Source organism: Microcaecilia unicolor, chromosome 2 (assembly GCF_901765095.1).
Source record: "Microcaecilia unicolor chromosome 2, aMicUni1.1, whole genome shotgun sequence".
NCBI classification, from domain to species: domain Eukaryota; kingdom Metazoa; phylum Chordata; class Amphibia; order Gymnophiona; family Siphonopidae; genus Microcaecilia; species Microcaecilia unicolor.
In genome coordinates, this window is record NC_044032.1 from 178,563,447 (window position 1) to 178,588,637 (window position 25,191).

The 25,191-nt window shown below is 45.5% G+C and overlaps 1 protein-coding gene across 3 annotated transcripts in view; it reads left to right on the forward strand.

Annotated features, from left to right (window-relative positions):
* Positions 1–25,191, forward strand: part of TNFAIP8 (TNF alpha induced protein 8) — a 256,368-nt gene that overhangs the window by 79,880 nt on the left and 151,297 nt on the right. For 2 of the 3 annotated variants that reach the window (XM_030193525.1, XM_030193522.1), the window contains exon 1: positions 15,569–15,695. The exons of the other annotated variant lie outside the window; for it this stretch is intronic. Coding sequence is in view for 1 of the 2 variants with exons in the window: in XM_030193522.1 (XP_030049382.1) it covers positions 15,680–15,695 (16 nt within the window). In the remaining variant the exon portion in view is untranslated. Of the gene's footprint in view, positions 1–15,568; positions 15,696–25,191 lie in introns of those variants that run through there. 3 annotated transcript variants of the gene reach the window in all.

Here is a 25,191-nt window from a genome sequence, read left to right on the forward strand (position 1 = left end):
CAAACTTGTAACTAAATATGCACTTTCAAATTAATTGTGCTATTTTCAGAATTTCATGGTACCTGTATTTATCTGTATGCAGATGCTTAGAGTAATGTAGCATGTAAATCCAAGTAATTAATTAACCTAATATAAATCCAAATAAATGTGGCTAGTTAGACTTCAGACACTTTCTGTGAACCGTGCGAGTTTAATTGCTGTTTGCAAGAGCAGCCCTCCAAAACACTGGGGAAATTTCTTCTGAGAACATTAAAAATGTCACTGGAAAAAGATTTTTGTAACTTTTAAGGTGAAGGTTTAGTAAAAAAAAAAAAAAACAGAGGCAGTTGAGTTTGAGCAGCATGCACTCCCTTCCATACAGCTGTGTTTTCTTTTAATTTCTTTGACTTGCCACAGCTTGAGAACCACTGTTTGTTCTGTGCCAGCTGTCCTTCGTATACGAACAAATATTATTGTTCTTAAAAACAGCATTTCACCATAGCCATTGAGGAGTGGTTCTGTTTTAGTGCACAGCCTGAAAAGACACTGGTAATGTAACACTACAGAGGCAATATGTTCCTACAACTTTTTTCTCCTCCCTGCCAGTGTTCAAGAAAGTGTCACGTGAGTGGTGGCCCCCATAAGTGGTTTGCAACGTGGTACCTGTGCACGGTGAACCACCTTTACCTTACCTTTTTTAAATGGTGCTCAGGTTGACCCTGTGATTGCACTCATGGGCTCCAGCTGAAATGGAAGAAGTAGACGGGCAAGCTTCTGCAGTGCTCTGTGAGTTTGTGGAGTGAAGGACTGTGGTTAGTACAGTGGGCTAAGAACTAGAGGAATTGGGTTTGATTCCCACTACAGCTCCTTGTGACCCTGACCAAGTCACTTAGGGGCCCTTTTACTAATCCGTGTAGGTGCCTATCCAGCTTATTTTCGAAAGAGAAAGACGCCCATATTTCGACCTAAATCGGGAGATGGGCGCCCAAATCAGTATAATCGAAAGCGGATTTTGGGCGCCTCCAACTGCAATCTGTTGTGGGAATGAACAAAGTTGACGGGGGCGTGTTGGAGGCGTGGTGAAGGCGGGACTGGGGCGTGTTATCGGCCGAGGAGAGAAGGGCGTGCTCGGCCAATAATGGAAAAAAGAAGGGCGCCAGAAGCGGGAATTTGGGTCAATTTTTTGGACCATTTTTTTCACGAACAAGTCCCCAAAAAGTGCCCCAACTGCCCAGATGACCACCGAAGGGAATCGGGGATGACCTCCCCTGACTCCCCAGTGGTCACTAACCCCCTCCCACAAAAAAAAAAAGAACTTTAAAAACTTTTTTTCCAGCCTGTATGCTAGCCTCAGATGTCATACCCAGCTCCATCACAGCAGGTCCCTGGAGCAGTTGTTAGTGGGTGCAGTGGACGTCAGCCAGGTGGACCCAGGCCCATCCCCCCCTACCTGTTACATTTGTGCTGCTAAATGGGAGCGCTCCAAGCCGCCCCCAAAACCCACTGTACCCACATCTAGGTGCCCCCCTTCAGCCATAAGTGCTATGGTAATGGTGTAGAGTTGTGGGCAGTGGGTTTTGGGGGGGATTTGAGGGGCTCAGCACCCAAGGTAAGAGAGCTGTGAACTTGGGAGGTATTTTAATTTTTTTTTAATTGTTACAAGTGCCCCCTAGGGTGCCCGGTTGGTGTCCTGGCATGTGAGGGGGACGAGTGCACTACGAATCCTGGCCCCTCCCATGACCAAATGCCTTGGATTTGTTCATTTTTGAGCTGGGCGCCTTCGGTTTCCATTATCACTGAAAACCGATATCGCCCAGCTCAAATCCGCCCAAATGCGATGCATTTGCCCGGCACAAACCGTATTATTGAAACAAAAGATGGACGCCCATCTTTTTCGAAAATACGGTCTGGCCCGCCCCTTCGCGTACCCGTCCTCGGAGATAAATGCCCATGGAGATGGGCATTGGCGTTCGATTATGCCCCTCTATGCATGCCAATTTGGAACTACCGCCTGGCTACTGTGTGACCCGGGTGGTAATTTCATTTTTTATGCGCGTCCACTATGCGCGCGGAAATTTTCTGGCATGCGGCACTAACCAGGTGGTAATCAGCAGTGTATGCGCGCTGACGATTAACGCTTGGTTAACACGTGAGACTTTACCGCTAAGTTAATGGGTAAGATCTCAGGTCCAAAATGGACACGTGCCAATTTTTTTTTTGCCGCACGTCCATTTTTGGCCAAAAAAAGGCCTTTTTTGTAGGTGCGCTGAAAAATGGACCTGCGTGCATCCAATACACGCATCTACACCAGCACAGGGCATTTTTCTGTGCTCCTTAGTAAAAGGACCCCTTAACCATCCATTGCCCCAAGTACAAAAACTTAAGACTGTGAGCTCACTAGGGACAGAGAAAGTACCAGTGTATAATGTATGTAAACCACTTTGGAAGTACCACAGAAAGGCAGTGTATCAAATCCATGACCCTTTGTATGAGTGGTATATAAAATACTGCTTACTTAATGCTCACTGCTGTGTCATTCAATATTCTTCAGTCAACATCTGATCGGTTATTTTGCAATGATGCTTTTCTGTTTGCCTCTTTTCTTAATGATATACTAGATTTTATTTCTTGTGCATATACAGTATATCCGCCCTCTGAATGCTGATTTATAGAAGGCAAATTCCTTTCAGTAATAGCACAGGCTGGCTAAAGACCCAGATAAACATGCAGTTAATGCAGAGCAGCTCTTGTTGCAGGTTGGTGTGTCTATACAGAAGTGAAATATATATATTTTTCCATATAGTTTACCTATATGTATGTTTGCAGTTGGTTGGGTGTAGATTCTATTCCAGGTTACTGGGGTCCTTAGGATGGTAGAGAATGTGGTGATGTGGATTGTGCTTGAGGCAAATCATGTTATTGGAGAGGGAAATGACAACCTCAAAACTTCCCTTCTGTTGCTGGCTTAGATGGATGGCTGCTGAGAATTCTGTGGGAACAGTCTATGGATGCATATACCTTTTTGAGAATAAACCCTGGACACTGATTTAAGTGATAGTTCCAACTTGTCAAAGTGTGTTCCAAGTCATACAAAAGAAAACAAAGAGGTACTATAAACATTAAACCACAAGACTGACAATAAAGTCCACAGACAACAGCACATGGATAGTAGCAACAACAACAAAAAAGAAACCACCTCCAATTCACACAGAATTCACATTCTAGCAAAACTGATTGCCAACGTTCCACAATGAAACAAAGGTAACACATTCTTCAGCCTCATTAAGGAAACTGGATCAGACTGTCAGCATGCACTATTTTCCTCTCTGTGGTGTCCCTGTTCTCCCAGGGTATTGTCTTCACTCTTTCCATGGGAGTAGATTGGCCAGATTTGCCTCCTAAACAGCAACCCCTGCCAACCTCTCTGGAAAACCCTGAGCACAATAGAGAGAGCTGTACAGCAGATAGAAATCGAGCAAAAAGAACAAGCACATTTCCCTTCCAAGCATCATTGTATACAGCCCTTTCATGTCACTAATCACTTCATCAAACCTTAGAGACACAAACCACTTTATATATTCTTTTTGCATTAACATATTGAAGGTATTTTTCACTGTAAGTAGAGGTTAAGTACACTAGATGTTAAGGTCACTTACACATATAAACCTAAGAATCATACTTATAGGACCAGGATCATGTACCATATTGGTGCTAACATAAAAAAATATTTCCAAAATCTAGGTTGATCCAGGAAAGGAGATCACAGCATCTCTTTGGCCCAGCAGAGGGGCAGACAACAATGGTCTGCTAAAGACTGGTTGAGCAGGAAGGTAGCCCTATTCCACCTGGGCCTGCTGATGGAGGAGGCCATGATTCAGTGGAGGATGGCATCTAGGCCCAGTTCAGGAGGGAGCAACAATTCTTCTGCTCCCCCCCCCCCCCCCGTCAGAAGAGAGTGCAGAAAAATATATGATCTACTTAGATTTCAGCAAAGCCTTTGATAGGGTTCCTCACAGAAGTCTCATGAATAAGCTGAGAGGGCTGAACTTAGGACCCAAAGTGGTGAACTGGATGGGAAACTGGTTGACCAAAAGGCGACAGAGGGTGATGGTAAATGGAATCTGCTCAGAGGAAAGGAAGGTGAGTAGTGGCCTGCCTCAGGGATCGGTACAGGGGCCAATTCTGTTGAATATATTTGTGAGAGACATTGCTGAAGGATTGGAAGGAAAAGTTTGCCTTTTTGCGGATGACACGAAGATAGCCAATAGAGTGGATACCGTGGAGAAGAGATTTCCAAAAACTAGAAGAATGGTGAAAGGTTTGGCAGTTAAAATTTATTATGAAGAAGTGCAGAGTGATGCAGTTGGGTGCAGAAATCCAAAGGAGATGTACCAGGTAGAAGGAGAGAGATTGATAAGCACAGCTCAGAAGAGGGACCTTGGGGTGATAGTGGCTGAGGATCTCAAGGTGACGAAACAATGCAACAAGGTGGTGGTCATGGCCAGAAGGGTGCAAGGCTGCATAGAGAGGGGTATAACTAGCAGAAGAATGGAAGTGTTGATGCTCCTGTACAAGTCATTTGTGAAGCCCCACTTGGAATATTGTGTTCAGTTTTAGAGACTGTATCTTGCTAAAGACGTAAAAAACTTGAAGCAGTTCAGAGAAAAGCAACAAAAATGGTATTTATTTATTTGTTACATTTGTATCCCACATTTTCCCACCTACTTTGGGGTTTGCATCACTAAGATGAATGAGGAATGACTTGAGGACCTGAACATGTATACCCTGGAGGAAAGGAGAGACACAGGTGATACGATACAGACATTCAAATATTCAAAAGGTATATATCTACAAACAAATCTTTTCCAGAGACGGGGGAAGGCAGTAGAACTAGAGGACATGAATTGAGGTTACAAGGGGGCCGACTCAGGAATAATGTGAGGAAGTACTTTTTCATGGAGAGGGTGGTAGAGATGAAAACAGTAAAGGAATTAAAAAATGCGTGGGATAAAAACAAAGGAATACTGTTTAGAAGGCACGGATCCAGAGAAGCTTAGAATTAATTGGGAAGCAAAGCCAGTGCTGGGCAGACTTCTTCAGTCTGTGCCCTGATTGTAGCTAGACAGACCAGTGCCAGATAGACTTCTGTGGTCTTTGCCAGGGCTGCCGAGAGACTGAACCAGGCTCAGGGCAGGGCCACTGCTGCTGCCCCCCCCAAATCGGCTACTGCCGCTGCGCCCCCCCCCCCCCCCGATCGCTGCTGTTGCTGCTGAAATAACTTTGGCTGGTGGGGATCCCAGGTCCCGCCAGCGGAAGACGTCTTCTTCCTCCAGCGCTGACTGCCTGCCCCTGCGGCTGCTTTTCCTCTCAGGGCATGCTCGGCTTCAAAACCGAGCATATGCACCTGAGAGGAAAAGCAGCCGCTCAGCAATGGGCAGAAGAGCAGCACTGGGGGAAGGTCCGGGTCCTCCTCAGCCTCCAAGGGTGGGGTCCGGCACCAGAGTTTTCTCTCTCCTGATCACTCGGGTCCCATCGGGAGCAGTAGAGAGAAAGAGACCTCGGCACTGGGACCCCTTACTCCCCCCCCCCCCTACACTCGGTGGCCCTGGTCTGTGCCCTGACTGTGGCTGGACAGATTTAGATGGGCTGGACTGGGGCTTTGAGGATAACTTCAGACGTTGCAGAACAAGTACAGTGCCGGGCAGACTTCTATAGTCTATGCCCTGAAAATGGCAAGAACAAATTAAGATCAAGTATGCATATGTAGTATCACATCATACCTTATGCTAAGAGTTTATCTTGTTGGGCAGACTGGATGGACCGTACAGGTCTTTATCTTCCGTCAGCTATTATGTTACTATGATATGTATTATGCAAAGTTTTTCCTGTATTCCCTAACACTTTGCCACAGAAAAATTGTCATGACTTCTGATTGTAAGTGGGACCCTATCTGGGAATATGTCTTCAACATGGAAATTATTTAAGTGTAAGCAGTACAGGAAAGAGATGCAGGGCCTTAGTGCAAGAATGAAACATCATAACCAACACTGTTCATTGATGTGAATGTTTCTGGATAACTGTTTGGTTTTTTTCAGCTTGTGTTAAGGTTGATTTGATTATCCCATTGTTGGTTGAAGTCAGGTCTCAGTTCAAAATGTGTAAATTATTTTTAAAATTTTGAATGGCTTGGTCCCTTCTTATTTATCTAACTAGGTCACTTTTCTTTGTAAGAGTTTTATATGTAAAACTAAAAATCAGTTGCATTTTCTATGTTCATTCTCTTTAATTTTGAAATCCGCACTGAAATTGAGAGGTTGTTGCGGAATGGAAGCAAGGTGTATCATAACACTGGTTAGGAAATTAAAGAATTCACTTTGGAATGCATCATTTTAATAAATAGATTTGCCCCATTGTTTATGAAATCTGTAATGTATCAGTTGGAAAGTTGATTTAATTATTATGTTGATTAAATCTATCCACCTGTAAGGGATGGGAGTGGGGTTCTGGTTTTGGGGTGGTCCATGAGCAGATAGGCACCCCAGGGCTCTAACAGAACATTTTCTTATTACCATTCCTTTCCCCTCATCATTCAGTTCACACTCTACCCCAAAGAAGCAGGTTCTTTCCATGGGAAAGAGATTTCCCTTCAAGGCCCTGCATTATCCTTCATTTACCTTTTGCCACTCTGGATCACTGACAAAAACATTAAACTTCCCCCCTTCACAAACCCCTAGAAAATTCCCTAACTCCTCAACTTCCCTTAATCTCCCCCACCCCGGATCCCCTCCTAACGGAGAGAAAGCAAAACTAGAGGGTTAATAAAACATTATACACCTCACAAGTTTGCTGCTGTTTTCAATAGCATTTACTATTATTTTGGACCAGGGGCGTAGCCAGATGGCCAATTGTGGGTGGGCCTGAGCCTAAGGTGGGTGGGCATGGAATTCATTCCCCCCCCCCCCCCCCCCCCCGTTTGCTCCTCTCTCCACCCCTCCCTGCTCACAAACCCCAAATATTAAATACTTGAGCTGGTGGGGATCCCCAAACCCTGCCAACTGAAGATTTCCTCCTCCTCCTTAAGCAGCCAGCACTCTTCCAAATGGCAGCCAGCAGCACATGCTTCACATTGATGCTGCTGCTGGCAGGCCGTGCATGCTGTGCATGCTCAGTGCTTTTGCTTGTGCGAAAACTGAGCATGTGCAGAAGGTCCAGTCTCAGCCTCAGTTCAAGGCAAGTGCTGCTGGCCAACATTTGGAAGAGTGAGGACTGCCCAAGGACAGAAAATCTTTAGCTGGCAAGGTTTGGGGATCCTCACCAGCCACTGCAAGAGTGTCACAATTTTGGGTGGGCCTGAGTCCAAAATGAGTGGGCCCCGGCCCACCTGTGGCTACACCACTGTTTTGGACAAACAAATATGGTGGAAAACTCTGCCCATTGGCTTCAGTTTAGATAATGGACCAGATGGGGGTCAGGCCATCTCCTGTCATATAAACCTCCTTGCATGCTCCTCAGCACTGATGCTCTATACTCCTCCCACTGCATCACGAGCCAACTCCGATCTCCTCCCTCTTACTCCCCTTCCTCCTGCCTTTGGTTTCACACTTTTCAAAGGGATAGCAATATTTTATTGCCTTTTCGGCTTCACCTCCTCACACACATTATGTGGATGGGCTGTGCAGTAGTATCAACTATTCCAAGCGTGTAAGCCAGCCAGGACCCTTAGGAGACAATCACTCTCACCTTCCTAGCCAGCCAACCCCAGTCACAGTCCTATCAGCAGAGCAAGACCATTCATTGATTTTAAGTCATGCTGGCACCAGGGACTAGCCTGCTACCCCACACAAACTGCTTCTCTGGTACTGTGGAGAAGACGACTGGGTGGGGGAGGGATTGAAGAAGGCCGGGTGGTAGGCTTCACTGATAGTTTTTCCCATAGGTAGGCTGGATTGCAAAGTGAGTACAGGTAGGAGCTTCCCAGGTGGGACACCTACATGTGCCAGATTAGAGGCTAGCACAGCATGTCCTACCAGTGAGTTAAGTGGTAATGTTCACTTTAGACTCGTTCTTGTTTCTACACCTAGTCTGGAAGTATTCTTTTGTGCTGGGAGACAAGTATTTATCCCTCATTTGTCATTGCCAATGAATGCCACCTGGAACAATATGGTTCAGAACATTTAGTGCCAAACCGGTCTCAGAAACAATTGAATGTTAGGTGTTGGGATGTCTTGCAATGCTACCATTTACAGTAATTTATTCTGGGCAGGGCCGCCGAGGGGGGGGGGGACGACAAATTCCCCGGGCCTACAAAGGGGGGCCCGGTGCTGGGGTCTCTCTCCTCCTGCTCCCAGGCTGTCGGCGCTGCAGTCCCTGGTCTTACCTGCCTGCCTTCGGCTGCATCGGCAGCCTCCCTCCGTCCACCACCGGGCCCCCTGCATTCAAATCGGCAGCGCCTCACCTCCGTGTGAAAGCGGCAAATCGCCTCCCTTCGGGCCTTCCCTCACTGTGTCCCGCCCTCGTCTGCTATAACTTCCTGTTTCCATGAGGGCGGGGCACAGTGAGGGAGGACCCGAAGGGAGGCAATCTGCTGCTTTCACACAGAGGTGAGGCGCTGCCGATTTGAATGCAGGGGGCCCGATGGCGGACAGAGGGGGCCTGTTGAAGGGGTGGGCGGTTGGAGACTGGGGCTGCGGCGCCGGTGGCCTGACAGCAGGAGAAGGAAGCGACAGTGGTAGTGATTGGGGGGGGGGGGGGCGCCGGCGGCCTTGCCCCGGGCCCCGCTCAGTCTCTCGGCGGCCCTGATTCTGGGAGAGGGCAATATTCTAGCTCTTTCAAGGTTTTGATCTTACAGCCCAGTACTACCTCTGGGGTCTAGGGTATCCCAAGCTTGTAAATCACTAAGAGTATAATAGTAGTTGGCAATTAAAGAATTCTGTTTAAATAAAAACAAATCTCTGATTCCTCATTTGAAATCTTTAGTCCTGAGTAGGGGGGACCCCACCAGACTGGTCTGCACAGGGCCCCGCAATTGCTAAGATTGGCACTGCCTTTTATTTTGTATATTTATTTATTTATGTATAATTGTATCTCACTGTTATCCAAAAACAAGTTTCGGTTCAAAGTGGCTTACAATTTTTAGTTTTTATGAAATTACAATATTGTTTTACAGTTGGGGAGTGAAGAGGACATCGATAGCGTATGTAGTTAGCTGTAAAAAATTTTGAAGAGGTAGGCTTTCAGATCTTTTCTGAATTGAAGATAGTTAGTGATGCTTCTTGTAGCTTTTGGTATAGAGTTCCACCATTTTGGAACCCAGGTAACTAAATCCTGCCATGTAGATGGTTTTTGTAAGTTATGTTTCTGCAGTTAGGTAGGTGAAGAAGTAGGTAGCTTCTGGTTTCTGGGTTTGCATTTACTGGGGATAGTTCAATTATATCTAGCATATATTCTATTAAATACCATACCAGTTTTTTTTTAAATATAGGGGTTTCCCAGTTGTGGGGCAAACCTATTCTCTTTGGCATATCTTTTCTTTTTTTTTTTTAAATCTTTATTTATAGTTTTTAACAAACATAATGAATTATTTGAGTGTTAATACACAAAAAGAAAATTTCTTCACATATAAAATAACAACTAATATCTAAGTTCCCTTTTACTATCGTCCACAATATTACACCAAGTAAATGATCCAAGATAAGGAAAATAAAATAATCCTGCTTATATTAAACAGTCGTTTATCAATATAACTATAACTAAAGAAGCGTCTTTCCCAAGTGGTTAACTCTAGCCTGCTATACAGTAGTACATATGGGATTAAACTTGTACACTAACCTCTTCTTTGCTACTCAGAAAGTCTTCTAGCTGCTTTGGGTCAAAGAATTGGTATAGTTTTGATTGAAATTTAACTCTACAGATACAGGGAAACCGCAGAAGAAATTCCGCCCCCACTGCTACTGTTCTAGACCGCAGCAGTAGGAACCTCTTACGTGTCCTCTGCGTTTCCCTGGAAAGATCCGGAAAAACTCTTATCTTTGAACCCAAAAACTCAGAATCTAAATGCCTTAGAGATAGTTTAAGTACTGCATCTCTATCCATTTCTAATGCAAACGTTGCAAGCAAAGTAGTTCTCTGTGTAATTACTTCAAGAGATGTTTCCAGGAATTCAGTTAAATTCATTGCCCCCTGTAAAGGTACATTTTCAGATGATTTAACATCTAATTGAAGGTAAAAAGCTCTAGTAATAGGGGGCAATGATGTCTCCTGCATTCCTAGTATCTCAACTAAATATTTTTTAAGCATTTGGACTGGGGAAATCAAAGGTGATCTAGGAAAACTTAAAAAACGAAGAGACAGTCTTTTAGATTGATTTTCCAGATATTCCAAACGTCTGAGAGTAAAGTTTCTCTCCTTAATTGAAGCCTGTTCAAAAAGTTCCAATTTTTCCGTTCTTTCAGTCAATCTTTTGACTTCAGAGGCTTGAGAAACATTAATTTGTAGTTGGTTCAATGCAGTCTCAGACAGTGCTTTAATTGTCTCTATATTTTTAGAACTTAAAGTTTGTAAAGCAGTTGGAGTGTTAAATGTCAAGTCCCAAAGTGACTCTAAGGTCACTACGGCTGATTTTTCTATCTCTCCCAACAAAACCTCCGGTTGGGGGGCTTTCACAGCCTGCTCCAGAATACTCACAGTTTTAGATAAAACTGCATGAGTTGGTGGCACTTCCGAGGCTCTTTGGCTGTCAGCTCCAGTTCTTCTCTCCGGTAGGCTCCCTCCCTGAACGCTCAGTATCCCGCTTCGGTCCAAGGCGTCAGGGCTCACCAAGAGAGGTTCCCTTCCGGGTTGAGGGGCGACGCACATTCAACGGGGCTTAGGGAAGCCCCGTCTCCACTGCTGTTCAGCGGCGAAGCGCTGACTCGAGCAGAGGGAGTAGAGACCATCGTGGGAACGGGCACTGCTCCAAAGCAATCCAAAGTCGTCTGTTTGAGCTGGGGCATTCCGCCCGGGACAAGGGGAGCCTCCCGAATGTTGCCTCGTCTTTTCCCCATCACACGGACGGGGTAAGGTGCTCGCTTCAGCGAGATTCGATCAGTCTCAAAAGCGTGTCCGTTGACGCTTCCTACACCGTCGCCATCTTGGATCCTATTCAGAAGAAACCATCCGCATGATGATTTTGCAATTTTTTGGCATATCTTTTCTGCCTCTTTGGATGGTAAGGGTCTCCGGGTAAACCTTTCCCTTCTGGACAAAATATTTCACAGTACCTCTTTCTAGAGATCCTCTTCCACACGGACATTTCCAAATAGGAATAATATCTTTTCCAGTAGTCCAGTGGGGCTTTTCTCTCCCTGTCCCTTCTGATTTGAGGATCAAGCTTCTGCTGCACTCCCCTTTCATTCAATAGCAGGCAGAGGGCTGATAAAACATTTGGCTTTTACATTCACTTCACACTGGACATAAACTCAAAACTCAAAGGGAGGTTTAACACCCAAAAGCTGAATCTTAATTAAAAGCACTGCTTCTCGCCTAGCCACCTCTAATCTACCACACAATTCAACATGGAGTCCACCATACAAATCTCATATAACGTGCAGGCAGAACTATTGCAACCATCCTGGCAGGGGATGCCATAGCAGAATGGTATATACCTCCTCTCTATATGACTTTGGTATGGTCATGAATGCAGGAAAATATACAGTTGAGCTATTGAGGGTCCGGGAAGATCTTATACACCCTTTTGCTAACGTGAAGTAAATGAAAAGTCCTACAGAGAGTTTTTTTCTGTTGTTGTTGATATGGTTAAGGAGGCCCAGCCAAGTTAAAGGCATGAGCCATATAACCCAGGCTGCAGTCCAAGTATCACTGGGACATCTGGTCAGATGGAGGAGCAAAGTTTGAATGGACCAATGAAGAGCTGGCAGTGGGGAGACACCAGAGGGGCCTAGATATGTACAGTGGGGGAAATAAGTATTTGATCCCTTGCTGATTTTGTAAGTTTGCCCACTGACAAAGACATGAGCAGCCCATAATTGAAGGGTAGGTTATTGGTAACAGTGAGAGAAAGCACATCACAAATTAAATCCGGAAAATCACATTGTGGAAAGTATATGAATTTATTTGCATTCTGCAGAGGGAAATAAGTATTTGATCCCCCACCAACCAGTAAGAGATTTGGAGCATCTACCTGGTCTGTAGGGGCCAGATAGATGCTCCAAATCAACTCGTTACCTGCATGACAGACAGCTGTCGGCAATGGTCACCTGTATGAAAGACACCTGTCCACAGACTCAGTGAATCAGTCAGACTCTAACCTCTACAAAATGGCCAAGAGCAAGGAGCTGTCTAAGGATGTCAGGGACAAGATCATACACCTGCACAAGGCTGGAATGGGCTACAAAACCATCAGTAAGACGCTGGGCGAGAAGGAGACAACTGTTGGTGCCATAGTAAGAAAATGGAAGAAGTACAAAATGACTGTCAATCGACAAAGATCTGGGGCTCCACGCAAAATCTCACCTCGTGGGGTATCCTTGATCATGAGGAAGGTTAGAAATCAGCCTACAACTACAAGGGGGGAACTTCTCAATGATCTCAAGGCAGCTGGGACCACTGTCACCACGAAAACCATTGGTAACACATTACGACATAACGGATTGCAATCCTGCAGTGCCCGCAAGGTCCCCCTGCTCCGGAAGGCACATGTGACGGCCCGTCTGAAGTTTGCCAGTGAACACCTGGATGATGCCGAGAGTGATTGGGAGAAGGTGCTGTGGTCAGATGAGACAAAAATTGAGCTCTTTGGCATGAACTCAACTCGCCGTGTTTGGAGGAAGAGAAATGCTGCCTATGACCCAAAGAACACCGTCCCCACTGTCAAGCATGGAGGTGGAAATGTTATGTTTTGGGGGTGTTTCTCTGCTAAGGGCACAGGACTACTTCACCGCATCAATGGGAGAATGGATGGGGCCATGTACCGTACAATTCTGAGTGACAACCTCCTTCCCTCCGCCAGGGCCTTAAAAATGGGTCGTGGCTGGGTCTTCCAGCACGACAATGACCCAAAACATACAGCCAAGGCAACAAAGGAGTGGCTCAGGAAGAAGCACATTAGGGTCATGGAGTGGCCTAGCCAGTCACCAGACCTTAATCCCATTGAAAACTTATGGAGGGAGCTGAAGCTGCGAGTTGCCAAGCGACAGCCCAGAACTCTTAATGATTTAGAGATGATCTGCAAAGAGGAGTGGACCAAAATTCCTCCTGACATGTGTGCAAACCTCATCATCAACTACAGAAGACGTCTGACCGCTGTGCTTGCCAACAAGGGTTTTGCCACCAAGTATTAGGTCTTGTTTGCCAGAGGGATTAAATACTTATTTCCCTCTGCAGAATGCAAATAAATTCATATACTTTCCACAATGTGATTTTCCGGATTTAATTTGTGATGTGCTATCTCTCACTGTTACCAATAACCTACCCTTCAATTATGGGCTGCTCATGTCTTTGTCAGTGGGCAAACTTACAAAATCAGCAAGGGATCAAATACTTATTTCCCCCACTGTATATCATTAACCTGGGGTAGGAGGTACACTTTGCAATGAAATGAGGAATGTAATAGGATAGCAGAAGCACTGCCAGCCACACCTTGCAATTGTAAAAACAGGGGGTAAACACAAGCTAGGGTGTAAGGTACAGGCTTCTGTACAACTTGAAACATTCATACTCAGGGAACAGTGAAGAAAAGGGGTACCATTGCTTTATTTAATACTCCAGTTATTTAATACTCCAGTTTTTCTGTTTACTGAGACATAGTAACATAGTAGATGACGGTAGAAAAAGACCTGCACGGTCCATCCAGTCTGCCCAACAAGATAAACTCATATGTGCTACTTTTTGTGTATACCTTGCCTTGATTTGTATCTGCCATTTTCAGGGCACAGACCGTAGAAGTCTGCCCTGCCTCCCACCACTGGCACTGCCACTCAATCTCGGCTAAGCTTCTGAGGATCCATTCCTTCTGAACAGGATTCCTTTGTTTATCCCACGCATGTTTGAATTCCGTTACCGTTTTCATCTCCACCTCCCGCGGGAGGGCATTCCAAGTATCCACCACTCTCTTCAATCTCATTTCATTTCTTCTAGTTCTACCGCCTTCCCAGCTACAGAAAAGGTTCGTTTGCAGATTAATACCTTTCAAATATTTGAACATCTCTATCATATCACCCCTGTTTCTCCTTTCCTCCAGGGAATACATGTTCAGGTCAGCAAGTCTCTCCTCATACGTCTTGTAACGCAAGTCCCATACCATTCTTGTAGCTTTCCTTTACACCTCTTCAATTCTTTTTACATCCTTAGCAAGATACGGTCTCCAAAACTGAACACAATACTCCAGGTGGGGCCTCACCAACGACTTATACAGGGGCATTAAAACCTCTTTTCTTCTGCTGGTCACACCTCTCTCTATGCAGCCGAGCAACCTTCTAGCTAGGGCCACCGCCTTGTCACACTGTTTTGTTGCCTTCAGATCCTCAGATACTATCACCCCAAGATCCTCCCCGTCCGTACATATCAGACTCTCACCGCCTAACACATATGTCTCCCGTGGATTTTTACTCCCTAAGTGCATCACTTTGCATTTTTTCGCATTGAATTTTAATTGCCAAACCTTAGACCATTAGACCTTAGATATGGTGAATGGTTGTCTGAAGCAAGTGTCAGGATGGTTCCAGGTAGACAGATCAGTAGATATGAGTTTGTGCCCAGTAGACAGATCAGCACAGATCATGTACAATTGCGATGGATGCAGAGACCATGGTAAGGGTGATCTGGGGAAAGCATAAAATGAGGTGGAGGCTACTGCACAAAACAGATGGTCCTGGGGGCCTTAATGGCAGCGTTCATGGAGTGGGATGCTACTTAAACACCAATGAAAATTTTTTTTTACAGTTATTATAGATTTGTAAATAGATTCCAGTTGGCATGAATTAGTTTACCCCCCCCCCCCCTCCGCCCCCGGTGAGGCTAATGGAAAAGTTTGGATTTGTGGTTAAATATATTTCATTGTTCAAAATTGCTGTGGTTTTATTTTATCAAATAAAGAAAGAAATATCAGTGGTGTGAGTCCAGGAGGGCTGGCCACTTGGTACTGCATGCCTGGTTTAAGGTCACTTGGTTGTGCTGCGGTTGCTCTTCTCTTCCTGTCTGCTGCATGTTGACAGGGCAGATTATTTCTTTTGAATCTCAGACGAGCCTCGGTCCTCAATGGTAACCATGCTGCCTTTAAGTTCTACCTTGGTTTGATCAGGGTTAGATTGCCGGTATGACAACCATTTTGGACTCCTGTGGAAGTTTATCTGATTGTTTCAATTGTACAGTAAATAAAAATACACGGTAAGAACAGCATCATATTGTGAAAGCAGACTCCCAGAATAACAAGTAGGGCAGCTTTGCACTTTTGTTTACCAAACACACAGTCTGTGTTTGCTGTTGGCGGTGTGTGAGGATTGGTTTTCTGGTGTGAGTAAGCTCTGTTACATGGGTGTTGGAATTAGCTGGTTTGATAGGAGAAAACATATTGTATAACTTGTACCTGAAGACGTGTCCGGTGGTGTGACCGGTCACAGTGCTACTGTGGGTGTCTCTTGTGCTGCTGCTCACCATATCCTGTGGCTGCAAGGACCAGAGTTACTGAGCTAGAAACCTGCAGCTCATGATGCTGAAATCAAGTGAGTACAGAACCTGACCGTGAACGATGCTTAATGTGTCTGTCTAGCTTGGAGTGAATATCACAATGCCCGTGTCCTTATGTTGGCAGAGGGAGGATTTCTGCTGCAGGAAGGTGTCCTGTTAAAGCATTAATCTGGGTAAAGGCATGACTAAAAGGGAATGTTTTTGTTTCTTTGTAGCTTAACAAATAAAGGGCCAGATGAGCAAAATAGGGTTTTCCTTATTTTGTTTCTATAAGGAAAAAGTACTTCTTCTCAGTTCTGAAAGTCATTCAGCCTAAAACAGGCAGTATACATATCTGTGGTTTCATTATTTAACCATTCTTCGACAGTCCCATAAACAGAAAGCTTTGGTTTTAAAGAGAGTTGTGTTTTCTTTTAAGACACTAGAAATAAGGAGTTTTCTCCAGTTCTTTTTCTCAGGCAGTGATGCTTGGCCCAGGATTAACTCAGCAGTGCTGGAAATGGTTCTGATATGCTCTTTAAGGATTATTTCTCGTTTGTTATAGCAGATACAGGTTCTGTAAACCCCATATGGTTTGATGACTTTAAGGCATTTACAATATAATGTCTTTTCTTTTCTTGGGAAGAGCAGTGCTCGGATTCCTTCCTGTTCTCTCTAGCAAACAAGGAAATTCTTAATGTGCTGCTTTTCAATAACATTTACAGTTCTTGCGCTGTTGAAAGTGGAATTAGTTTCATAGCGGAATTTCAGTACGCTGAAACAAACATCTCATCCTCTCATGGAGATAAAGGTGCCTGGTACACTCTCCAAAGACTAACTGGCTAGTACTAGTTCAAGGAGGTGCACCGTCCTTCAGCACTCTCACCACAGGACTGATTTCCTAAAATTCATCATTCTCCCCCAGATTTTATACATGGCGCCCGGATTTGCTTGTACACCCAAGATGCATGTTCAAATTAATTCATCTGTCTACTAAGCTGTGCGGCAATGCTGACACAGTCCATTCAAAGTGGATGGGTTTTATCGGCATTACGGCACCGACAGCCACTAGCGTGGCTTAGTATATGGAGGGGGGGGGGGTGGTAATTGAGTAACGAGCTCTTAACTATCAACAATTGGGTAGTAACCAATTATTGAAGTTAATTGGCATTCATTAAAATTTTCACATGCATCCGGCTGTATGCTATTCTGTAAGACATGATGCATACCTCAAAGGGGGCGTGGCCATTGGCATGACGGGGGGGCATTCCAACAAGTTGTGCATGTACTTATAGAATGTTGGGTCAATGTGCTTAACTTAAACACCAGCGTTTACACCAGGTTACAGCAGACGGAAGTCTGGTACCTAATGTTAGGCGCAGAAATCAGCGCTATGAGCTGTTCTGTAAAGGGGGGTACGCTCTTTAAAGAATAGCGCATAGCACCTGTTTTTTTTAGTGCTATTTATAGAATATCCTCCTCTGTATCTAAGGGGGGGGAAGGCATGAAGGGGTAATTCAACAACTGGGAGCTGGCAGTTACACATGCCTTGTGCATTTAAATGCTGAGAGAATTGGCACTTTTATGCATACGTACACCATATGCTTTTCTATAATGGAGTATGTAAGCACGCTAGCATGTAACTGCAAGAGGGGCGTACAAGGGGGCAGAACATGGGAGTGGTGTGGACGTGTCTCCAACTTACACATGTAGCTTATAGAATAAATCACATGTATTACGTGGCACCCTTGCACCTGCCAAGGACCTGGCCTCAGTGGCGTACCAAGGGGGGGGCGGTCCGCCCTGGGTGTCGGCGGGTGGGGGGGTGCTCCGTCGTCTCCTGCCACCATCCTGCGTTTTTTTTTAAATCCATGCAGCGACGCAGGCAGCGCCTCATGTCTGCCCTGCTGTGTGCTGTCAAAAAAGAAAATCGCTTTGCCGGCATCGGGCCTTCTCTTGCTATGTCCCGCCCACTTTTGAGGTAATTTCCTATTTCCTCGAGGGCGGGACATAGCGAGAGAAGGCCCGACGCCGGCAAAGCGATTTTCTTTTTTGACAGCACACAGCAGGGCAGACACGAGGCGCTGCCTGCGTCGCTGCATGGATTTTAAAAAAACGCAGGATGGTGGCAGGAGAAGAGGGCTCTGTCGCTCTCCACGGAGGGGGGGGGGCTCAGATGGGAGAAGGAGGTGGGGGAGCTCAGAGGGGAGAAGGGAATTGGGGAGGGGTGAGGGGAGCTCAGAGGGGTCCGCAGAAGGGAGAAGGGAACTGGGGAGGGGTGGGGGAGCTCAGAGGGGTTCGCAGAGTTGAGAAGGGAACTGGGGAGGGGTGGGGGAGCTCAGAGGGGTTCACAGAGGGTTGAAGGGAACTGGGGAGGGGTGGGGGAGCTCAGGGGTTCGCAGAAGGGAATTGGGGAGGGGTGGGGGAACTCAGAGGGGTCCGCAGAAGGGAAAAGGGAACTGGGGAGGGGTGGGGGAGCTCAGAGGGGAGAAGGGAACTGGGGAGGGGTGGGGGAGCTCAGAGGGGTTCGCAGAGGGGAGAAGGGAACTGGGGAGGGGTGGGGGAGCTCAGAGGGGTTCACAGAGGGTTGAAGGGAACTGGGGAGGGGTGGGGGAGCTCAGGGGTTCGCAGAAGGGAGAAGGGAATTGGGGAGGGGTGGGGGGAGCTCAGAGGGGTTCACAGAAGGGAGAAGGGAACTGGGGAGGGGTGGGGGGAGCTCAGAGGGGTTCGCAGAAGGGAGAAGGGGATTGGGGAGGGGTGGGGGTGCTCAGAGGGGAGAAGGGGTCTGAAGCTGGAACTGGGGTCCGACAAGGGGGCAGGAGGGAGAATGGGTCCATGCCTGGGGCAGGTGGGAGAATGGGTCTGGGGCTGAAAAGGGGGGTTGCAAAGCATGTGGTGGATGAAGGGGGCTGGAACTGGGGGCTGAAAAGGAGGGTATTTGGGATAAGGGGGCTAGTGCTGGAACTGTGGGCTGAAACGGGGCAGGGGCTGAAACTGGGGGCTTTAAAGGGGACAGGGAGAAGTGGCTGGGGGCTGAAGCTCAGGACTGATGGGAGAAAAGGGCTGGGGACTGGTGGGATAGTGGGGCTGAAAAGGGGGGCCTGTGGGAGATGTGGGCTGGGGCTGGAACTAGGGGCAGGTGGAACTGGGGGCTGAAAAGGGGGGGCAGAGAGAGAGGGGACAACAGACCCTGGAAGGAAGTGGGGAGCATGAGGGAGGGCAGACCCTGGATGGATGGGAGAGGGAGGGCAGACGGATTGAAGGGGCAGAGAGAAAGGTCAGATGGTGGGTGGAAGGGGGAGAGAGAAAGAAAGAAGGCAGACTGGGGCAAATGGTAGATGGAAGGGAGAGAGAGGGCAGACAGTGGATGGAAGGGACATTAGAGAGGGCAGACACTGGATGGCAGAGAGAGAGCAAAGACAGATCCTGGATGGAAGGAAGACAGTGAAAAGAAGATGAAAGCAGAAACCAGAGACAACAAATTGTAAATATATATTTTTATTATTTTGCTTTAGGATATAGTATTGTAGCTGTGTTGTTTATAAATAGAACATGTAAATAAGGTAATCTTTTTATTGGACTAATTTTAATACATTTTGACTTAACTTTCAGAGAACAAAACCCCCTTCCTCAGGTCATGATAAGATACTGTAACAGCACTATACTGTACTGACCTGAGGAAGGAGATTTTGGCCTCTGAAAGCTAAATGTATTAGTCCAATAAAATGGTATTATTTTACTTTCTATATTTGTTTTATTTCTATTTGTTAATTTGTAAAGTGGTGATTGGTACTTGTTAGTTTTTTTCAAATTTACATCTGCTGTCTTTATATTTTGCACAGTACTAGAGGACATTTTCTGTTTCTGTGGTGTTGCATTGTATACAGAGTCTGGCATTGGGGGTTCAGTTTAATTTTTGCCTAAATAGAAAGTTTATTATTACTTATTCTATAGTGGATTAGGGTGTATCTGTGTTTGTGAAAAAGACATGGCTTTCAATTGGCATTGACTGTGCAGGATCTACGATCTGTACTATTCTGTCTGGTTTCGTTTTACAATAGGTGAATTGATGTTCTAGTGCTCACTGTAGTGTTTAAGATGCTTTCCTTTTCCTTGTGTGACTCGTAGAAATGACTGCTTATGGTATGGTAGAATTGCTCTATAGGTCCTGAGTGTTTTGTATTCTCGGTATGCCTAGTACTGGATTTGGGGGGGGGGGGGGGGGGTGTTAAAAAATGACCGGCCCCGGGTGTCAACTACCCTAGGTACGCCACTGCCTGGCCTATACTTAGGTGTGAAAAACAAAGCAAGAAGGGAGTAGGATCAATGTGGCAACTCATAACACTGTAATTATACATATTCAAATATAAAAACAAGCGAGAGGGCATCAGAAATTCATTATTGATAGGCCATTGGAGCTCTTATATCCCAAGCTATTTCAAATCCCAGCTTGTATCCTGAAATCAATCATCTGCCCACTTCGCTCCTTAGTTAAAGGGCCAGAAGGCTCAAAAAATCCAATTTTCTTGAAACTCAATCATTATAAAAAAAATTATATAACATGTGAAATATCATGAAAAATGTAACGCTGAAACTCAAGTGAAAACTGATGATAATAAAAAAGCAGTTGCTTATCTATCATCGTAACGTCAGCGCTGAAACAACACTAACACACCTGATACTCACAGTGTGTTCCTCCTGGCATTTCAATCGAACACGACCTGCTTCCAGGATAGGCAAACAAGATAACTAGAGACTAAAAGGAATAACATAAATTAAATTAAAATGACAACAATAAACACTTATAAATGCCACTTAATCACAAATAAAATCCAGTGCACTGTCTCTAACTTCCAAAGGCAAAAAAAACACCATCATTTGGTGTTCTATATATAGGCGTACCAATTCATAGTATTCTACACAATGGCATCTTGGCACATAGGTTCCGATATAAATTTGGCACTCAGTGTGCGGCAGCAGTGCATTTAACTGAGGGCACCAAGTTATAGAATTGCCCCCCTTAGTAAAACAGGCCCTTAGGTATGAAGACTGGGAGACTGGGCATCTAAATGGCAGATGACATTTAATGTGAGCAAGTGCAAAGTGATGCATATGGGAAAGAGGAACTCTAATTATAACTATGTAATGCAAGGTTCCACGATAAGCATCACCAACTAGGAAAGGGATATAGGCATCATCGTTGATACGTTGAAACCCTCTGCTCAGTGTGCTCCTGCGGCTAAGAAAGCAAATAGAATGTTAAGTATCCTACTTTATAAATGAGCTGTGACCGACATTCTGCGCATGCGTCACTTCACAGGTCTCTCCCGAGCCACCCAGTGATTCTCCTCTCTCCCCTACCCCCCTCCAGCCACCCAGCGATTCTCCTTGCTCCCCTGATTACCTCTGTCGAAGCGGCCGCGTCATTGAAAGCCCTGCCCGTCTTCAGCCTTCCCTTCGAGTTCTTTCCCTCAGAGTCCCGCCTTCTGACATCATTTCCTCTTTCTGCGAGGGCGGGACTCTGAGGGAACGAACTCGAAGGGAAGGCTAGAGACTGGCAGGGCATTCAATAACGCGGCCACTTCGACGGAGGTAATCAGGGGAGCGAGGAGAATCGCTGGATGGCTGGAGGGGGGGCAGGGGAGAGAGGAGAATCGCTGGGTAGCTGGAGGGGGGCAGGGAAGAGAGGAGAATCGCTGGGTGGCTGGAGGTGGGGCAGGGGAGAGAGAATCGCTGGGTGGCTGGAGGTGGGGCAGGGGAGAGGAGAATCGCTGGGTGGCTGGAGGGAGGCAGGGGAGAATTGCTGGGTGGCTGGAGGGGGGGCAGGGGAGAGAGGAAAATTGCTGGGTGGCTGGGTGGGGCAGGGGAGAGAGGAGAATCACACACACTCTCTCTCACAGACACACTTGCATCCTGTCTCACTCTTTCTATGTCACACACACACACTCGCACATTCACTCTCTCTCTCTCACACAGTCACTCTCACACACACTCTCTCAAATATACATACTCAGAGGAAAACCTTGTTAGCGCCCATTTCATTTGTGTCAGAAGCGGGCCTTTTTTTTACTAGTTATTAAGAAAGGAATGGAAAACAAATATGAGGACGTTAGAATGCCTTTGTATCGCTCCATGGTGCGACCACATCTTGATTATTGTGTTCAGTTCTGGTCACCACATCTCAAAAAAGATATAGTGGAATTAGAAGGGCAATGGAAGTGATAAAGGGGATGTAACGACTTCCCTATGAGGAAAGAAGTGATAAAGGGGATGGAACGACTTCCCTATGAGGAAAGATTAAAGTGGCTGGGGCTCTTCAGCTTGGAGAAAATGCGGCTGAGGGGAGATATGATAGAGGTCTATAAAATAATGAGTGGATTGGAATGGGTAGATGTGAATCACTTGTTTACTCTTTCCAAAAATACTAGGACTAGGGGGCACGTGATGAAGCTACAAAGAAGTAAATTTAAAACAAATCAGAGAAAATATTTATTCACTCAACGTATAATTAAACTCTGGAATTCGTTGCCAGAGAATGTGGTAAAAGCAGTTAGCTTAGTGGGGTTTAAAAAAAGTTTGGATGGCTTCCTAAAGAGAAAGTCCATAGACCATTATTACAATGGATTTGGGGAAAATCCACTGCTTATTTAAGCAGCATAAAATGTATTGTGCTGTTTTGGGATCGTGCCAGGTACTTGTGACCTGGATTGGCCACTGTTGGAAACAGGATGCTGGGCTTGATGGACCTTTGGTCTGTCCCCGTCTCATCTGCCCGCAACCTCTTCTTCGACTCCTCCCTCTTCTTTTCGGCACACATCCAGCAGATAGCCAAGACCTGTCGCTTCTTCCTCTTCAACATCAGCAAAATTCGCCCTTTCCTCTCTGAACACACCACCCGAACTCTCATCCACACTCTCATTACCTCTCGCCTTGACTACTGCAACTTACTCCTCACCGGACTCCCACTTAGCCATCTATCCCCCCTTCAATCTGTTCAGAACTCTGCTGCACGTCTTATATTCTGCCAGAACCGATATACTCATATCACCCCTCTTCTCAGGTCACTTCACTGGCTTCCAATCCGATACCGCATTTAGTTCAAGCTTCTCCTTCTTATCTACAAATGTACTCAGTCTGCTGCCCCTCACTACCTCTCTACCTTCATCTCCCCTTATGTTCCCACCCGAAACCTCCGTTCACAGGACAAATCCCTCCTCTCAGTACCCTTCTCCACCACTGCCAACTCCAGGCTCCGCCCATTCTGCCTCGCCTCACCCTATGCCTGGAACAACCTTCCTGAGCCCTTACGTCAAGCCCCCTCCCTGCCCATCTTCAAGTCTTTGCTTAAAGCCCACCTCTTCAATGCTGCCTTCGGCACCTAACTCTTATCTTCAGGATATCCAGACTGCCCCAATTTGACTGCCCCTATCGAACTGACTATTCACTTGTCCTTTAGATTGTAAGCTCTTTGAGCAGGGACTGTCCTTTTATGTTAAATTGTACAGCGCTGCGTAACCCTAGTAGCGCTTTAGAAATGTTTAGTAGTAGTAGTAGTAGTACTTAATATACCAGAGAGGTGGAAATCTATCTTACGGCTCTAGTTTTAGAGCTAAGGCTTACAGGCTAAAATTTCTGGGTCTCGAAAGTGTGACCTTTCCCTATAAGACTATTTTTCAGTGCTAATAAAAGTAAAACTTTTGCTTATGCCCAAGTAACTTAATTTTGGTATTCTTTAGTTTCCATTATACTCAGTTGTGACATTTAGTGGAAGATGAGACATTGGCACACAGTATGGATTTCATAGGTCTAGTGGATACTGCAGCGATGTACTTGAAAATAGGGGGCAGTTATCCATCTTCCTTGTCTGTGCAAGGTCAGTGAGTATTTTTGTGCCAGTGGACCTGGTAGGCAATTTTCCTAGAAAAATACGCAGCTTAGCTGGGCACCTGTAAATCTCCTTTAAAGTGGGCGGAGGAACGTTAGAAAAAGTATGTACGTAGATTTGAACATTTGGCTCTGCAGACGTGATTGAAAGCACTGACCTAAGCACAGCCCCAGAAATGCCCATTTTCAGTACAGCTGAAAGTGTGTCTTTGCTGAACCCCACGTGTACTGTTTAGCCACATAGAGAGGCAGGTCAGTCATTGGAGCCGACTCTGTGGGTGCTGTGGGTGCTTGAGAACCCCAAATATTGAGAAAATTCCTTGTATGTGTCCAGGGAGGGGTCATTTCCGTTGGGTTTAGCACCCCCAATAATTTTGAAAAGTTGGCTCCTATGAGGTCAGTTGCCTGGGTAAAGAGTTGTACTGTGCATGTCTTTCCCCCATTCTGCTGATTCTCCTGTTGCAAGATAGCCCAGCAGTCCAACAATAAAATAACACAAAAATGCAAGCTATGTTTGGCTGAAAGAATTCTCTCTTCTGCCTAAGAAACAGCTCAGCACTTGCGGGGTTTACAAAGTGCTGCTGCTGCCCTCTAGTGTTTCCTTATCCAACCTAGCTGGTGCTTTTGTCTAGTGTGGTTGGCCTTTTAGTCTACTTCCGTGCATGGTGGAACTGAAGCTTAATGAACACAAAATAGAGAGTGATGCATTTCTGTTGGTCTTCAGTTTTGTTCTCTTTGTTACCCACTGTTTCTTTGCATTATGCCTGTAGTAATCGTGATTAGGTATAAGAATATAGGTATTGCCATATTGAGACAGACTGAAGGTCCATCAAGCCTAGTATCCTGTTTCCAACCGTGGCCCATCTGGGTCACAAGTAGCTGACAGATTTTATGCTGCTTATCTTAGAAATAAGCAGTGGATTTTCCAAAGTCCATCTTAATAACGGCTTATGGACGTTTCTTTTCGGAAATTATCCAAATCTTTGTTTAGTCGGACCCAGGGGTGGTGTTGTCCTGGGTCCGACTAAACAAAGTTTTGAAAAGATAAGTAAATTAAAAATCATTGGAATATATATATATATATGAAGCTAATATTTAAAAAAGTTGACCGGTGAAGAGGTAGATGTTCTAAAAATCGCCACATAAATCCTGTAAGGGTGGTGGGCGGGGAACATCGCTGATGTCACTTGAGTAAGAAGCTACTAGAACTGCTGATGAATTGGATATAACTGGTTATATACTGAATGAGAAATTGAACTGGCAGTGACTGACATATATCAAGTGAAAAAGTGAGGTTGAAAGAATTTAAACTGGATGTCAAGAAGTACTGTGGTTATAATTATAATATCCAGTATAAAGATCAGATAGTGTGCTAGTAATTGAGTTATTACAAGCTAAGCATGAGTAAATAACATCCATTAGAGGAAATTCTATAACTAAGCGCCACAAGTTAGGCGCACAGATGCACCATGCTGAGCACTACTATAACAGCACCTGGGCACCAAGATTTCATGATAGAATGCTAGTGCAAATTTTACTTTTCACTTTTATTTACTATACTGCAGATGTTAAAAGAACATCTAAATACAATAAACAGCATGACTATGATCGAACAGGACAACACGCAATCTTCATCCATTCCGACCCTCCACTTATACCTCATACGAT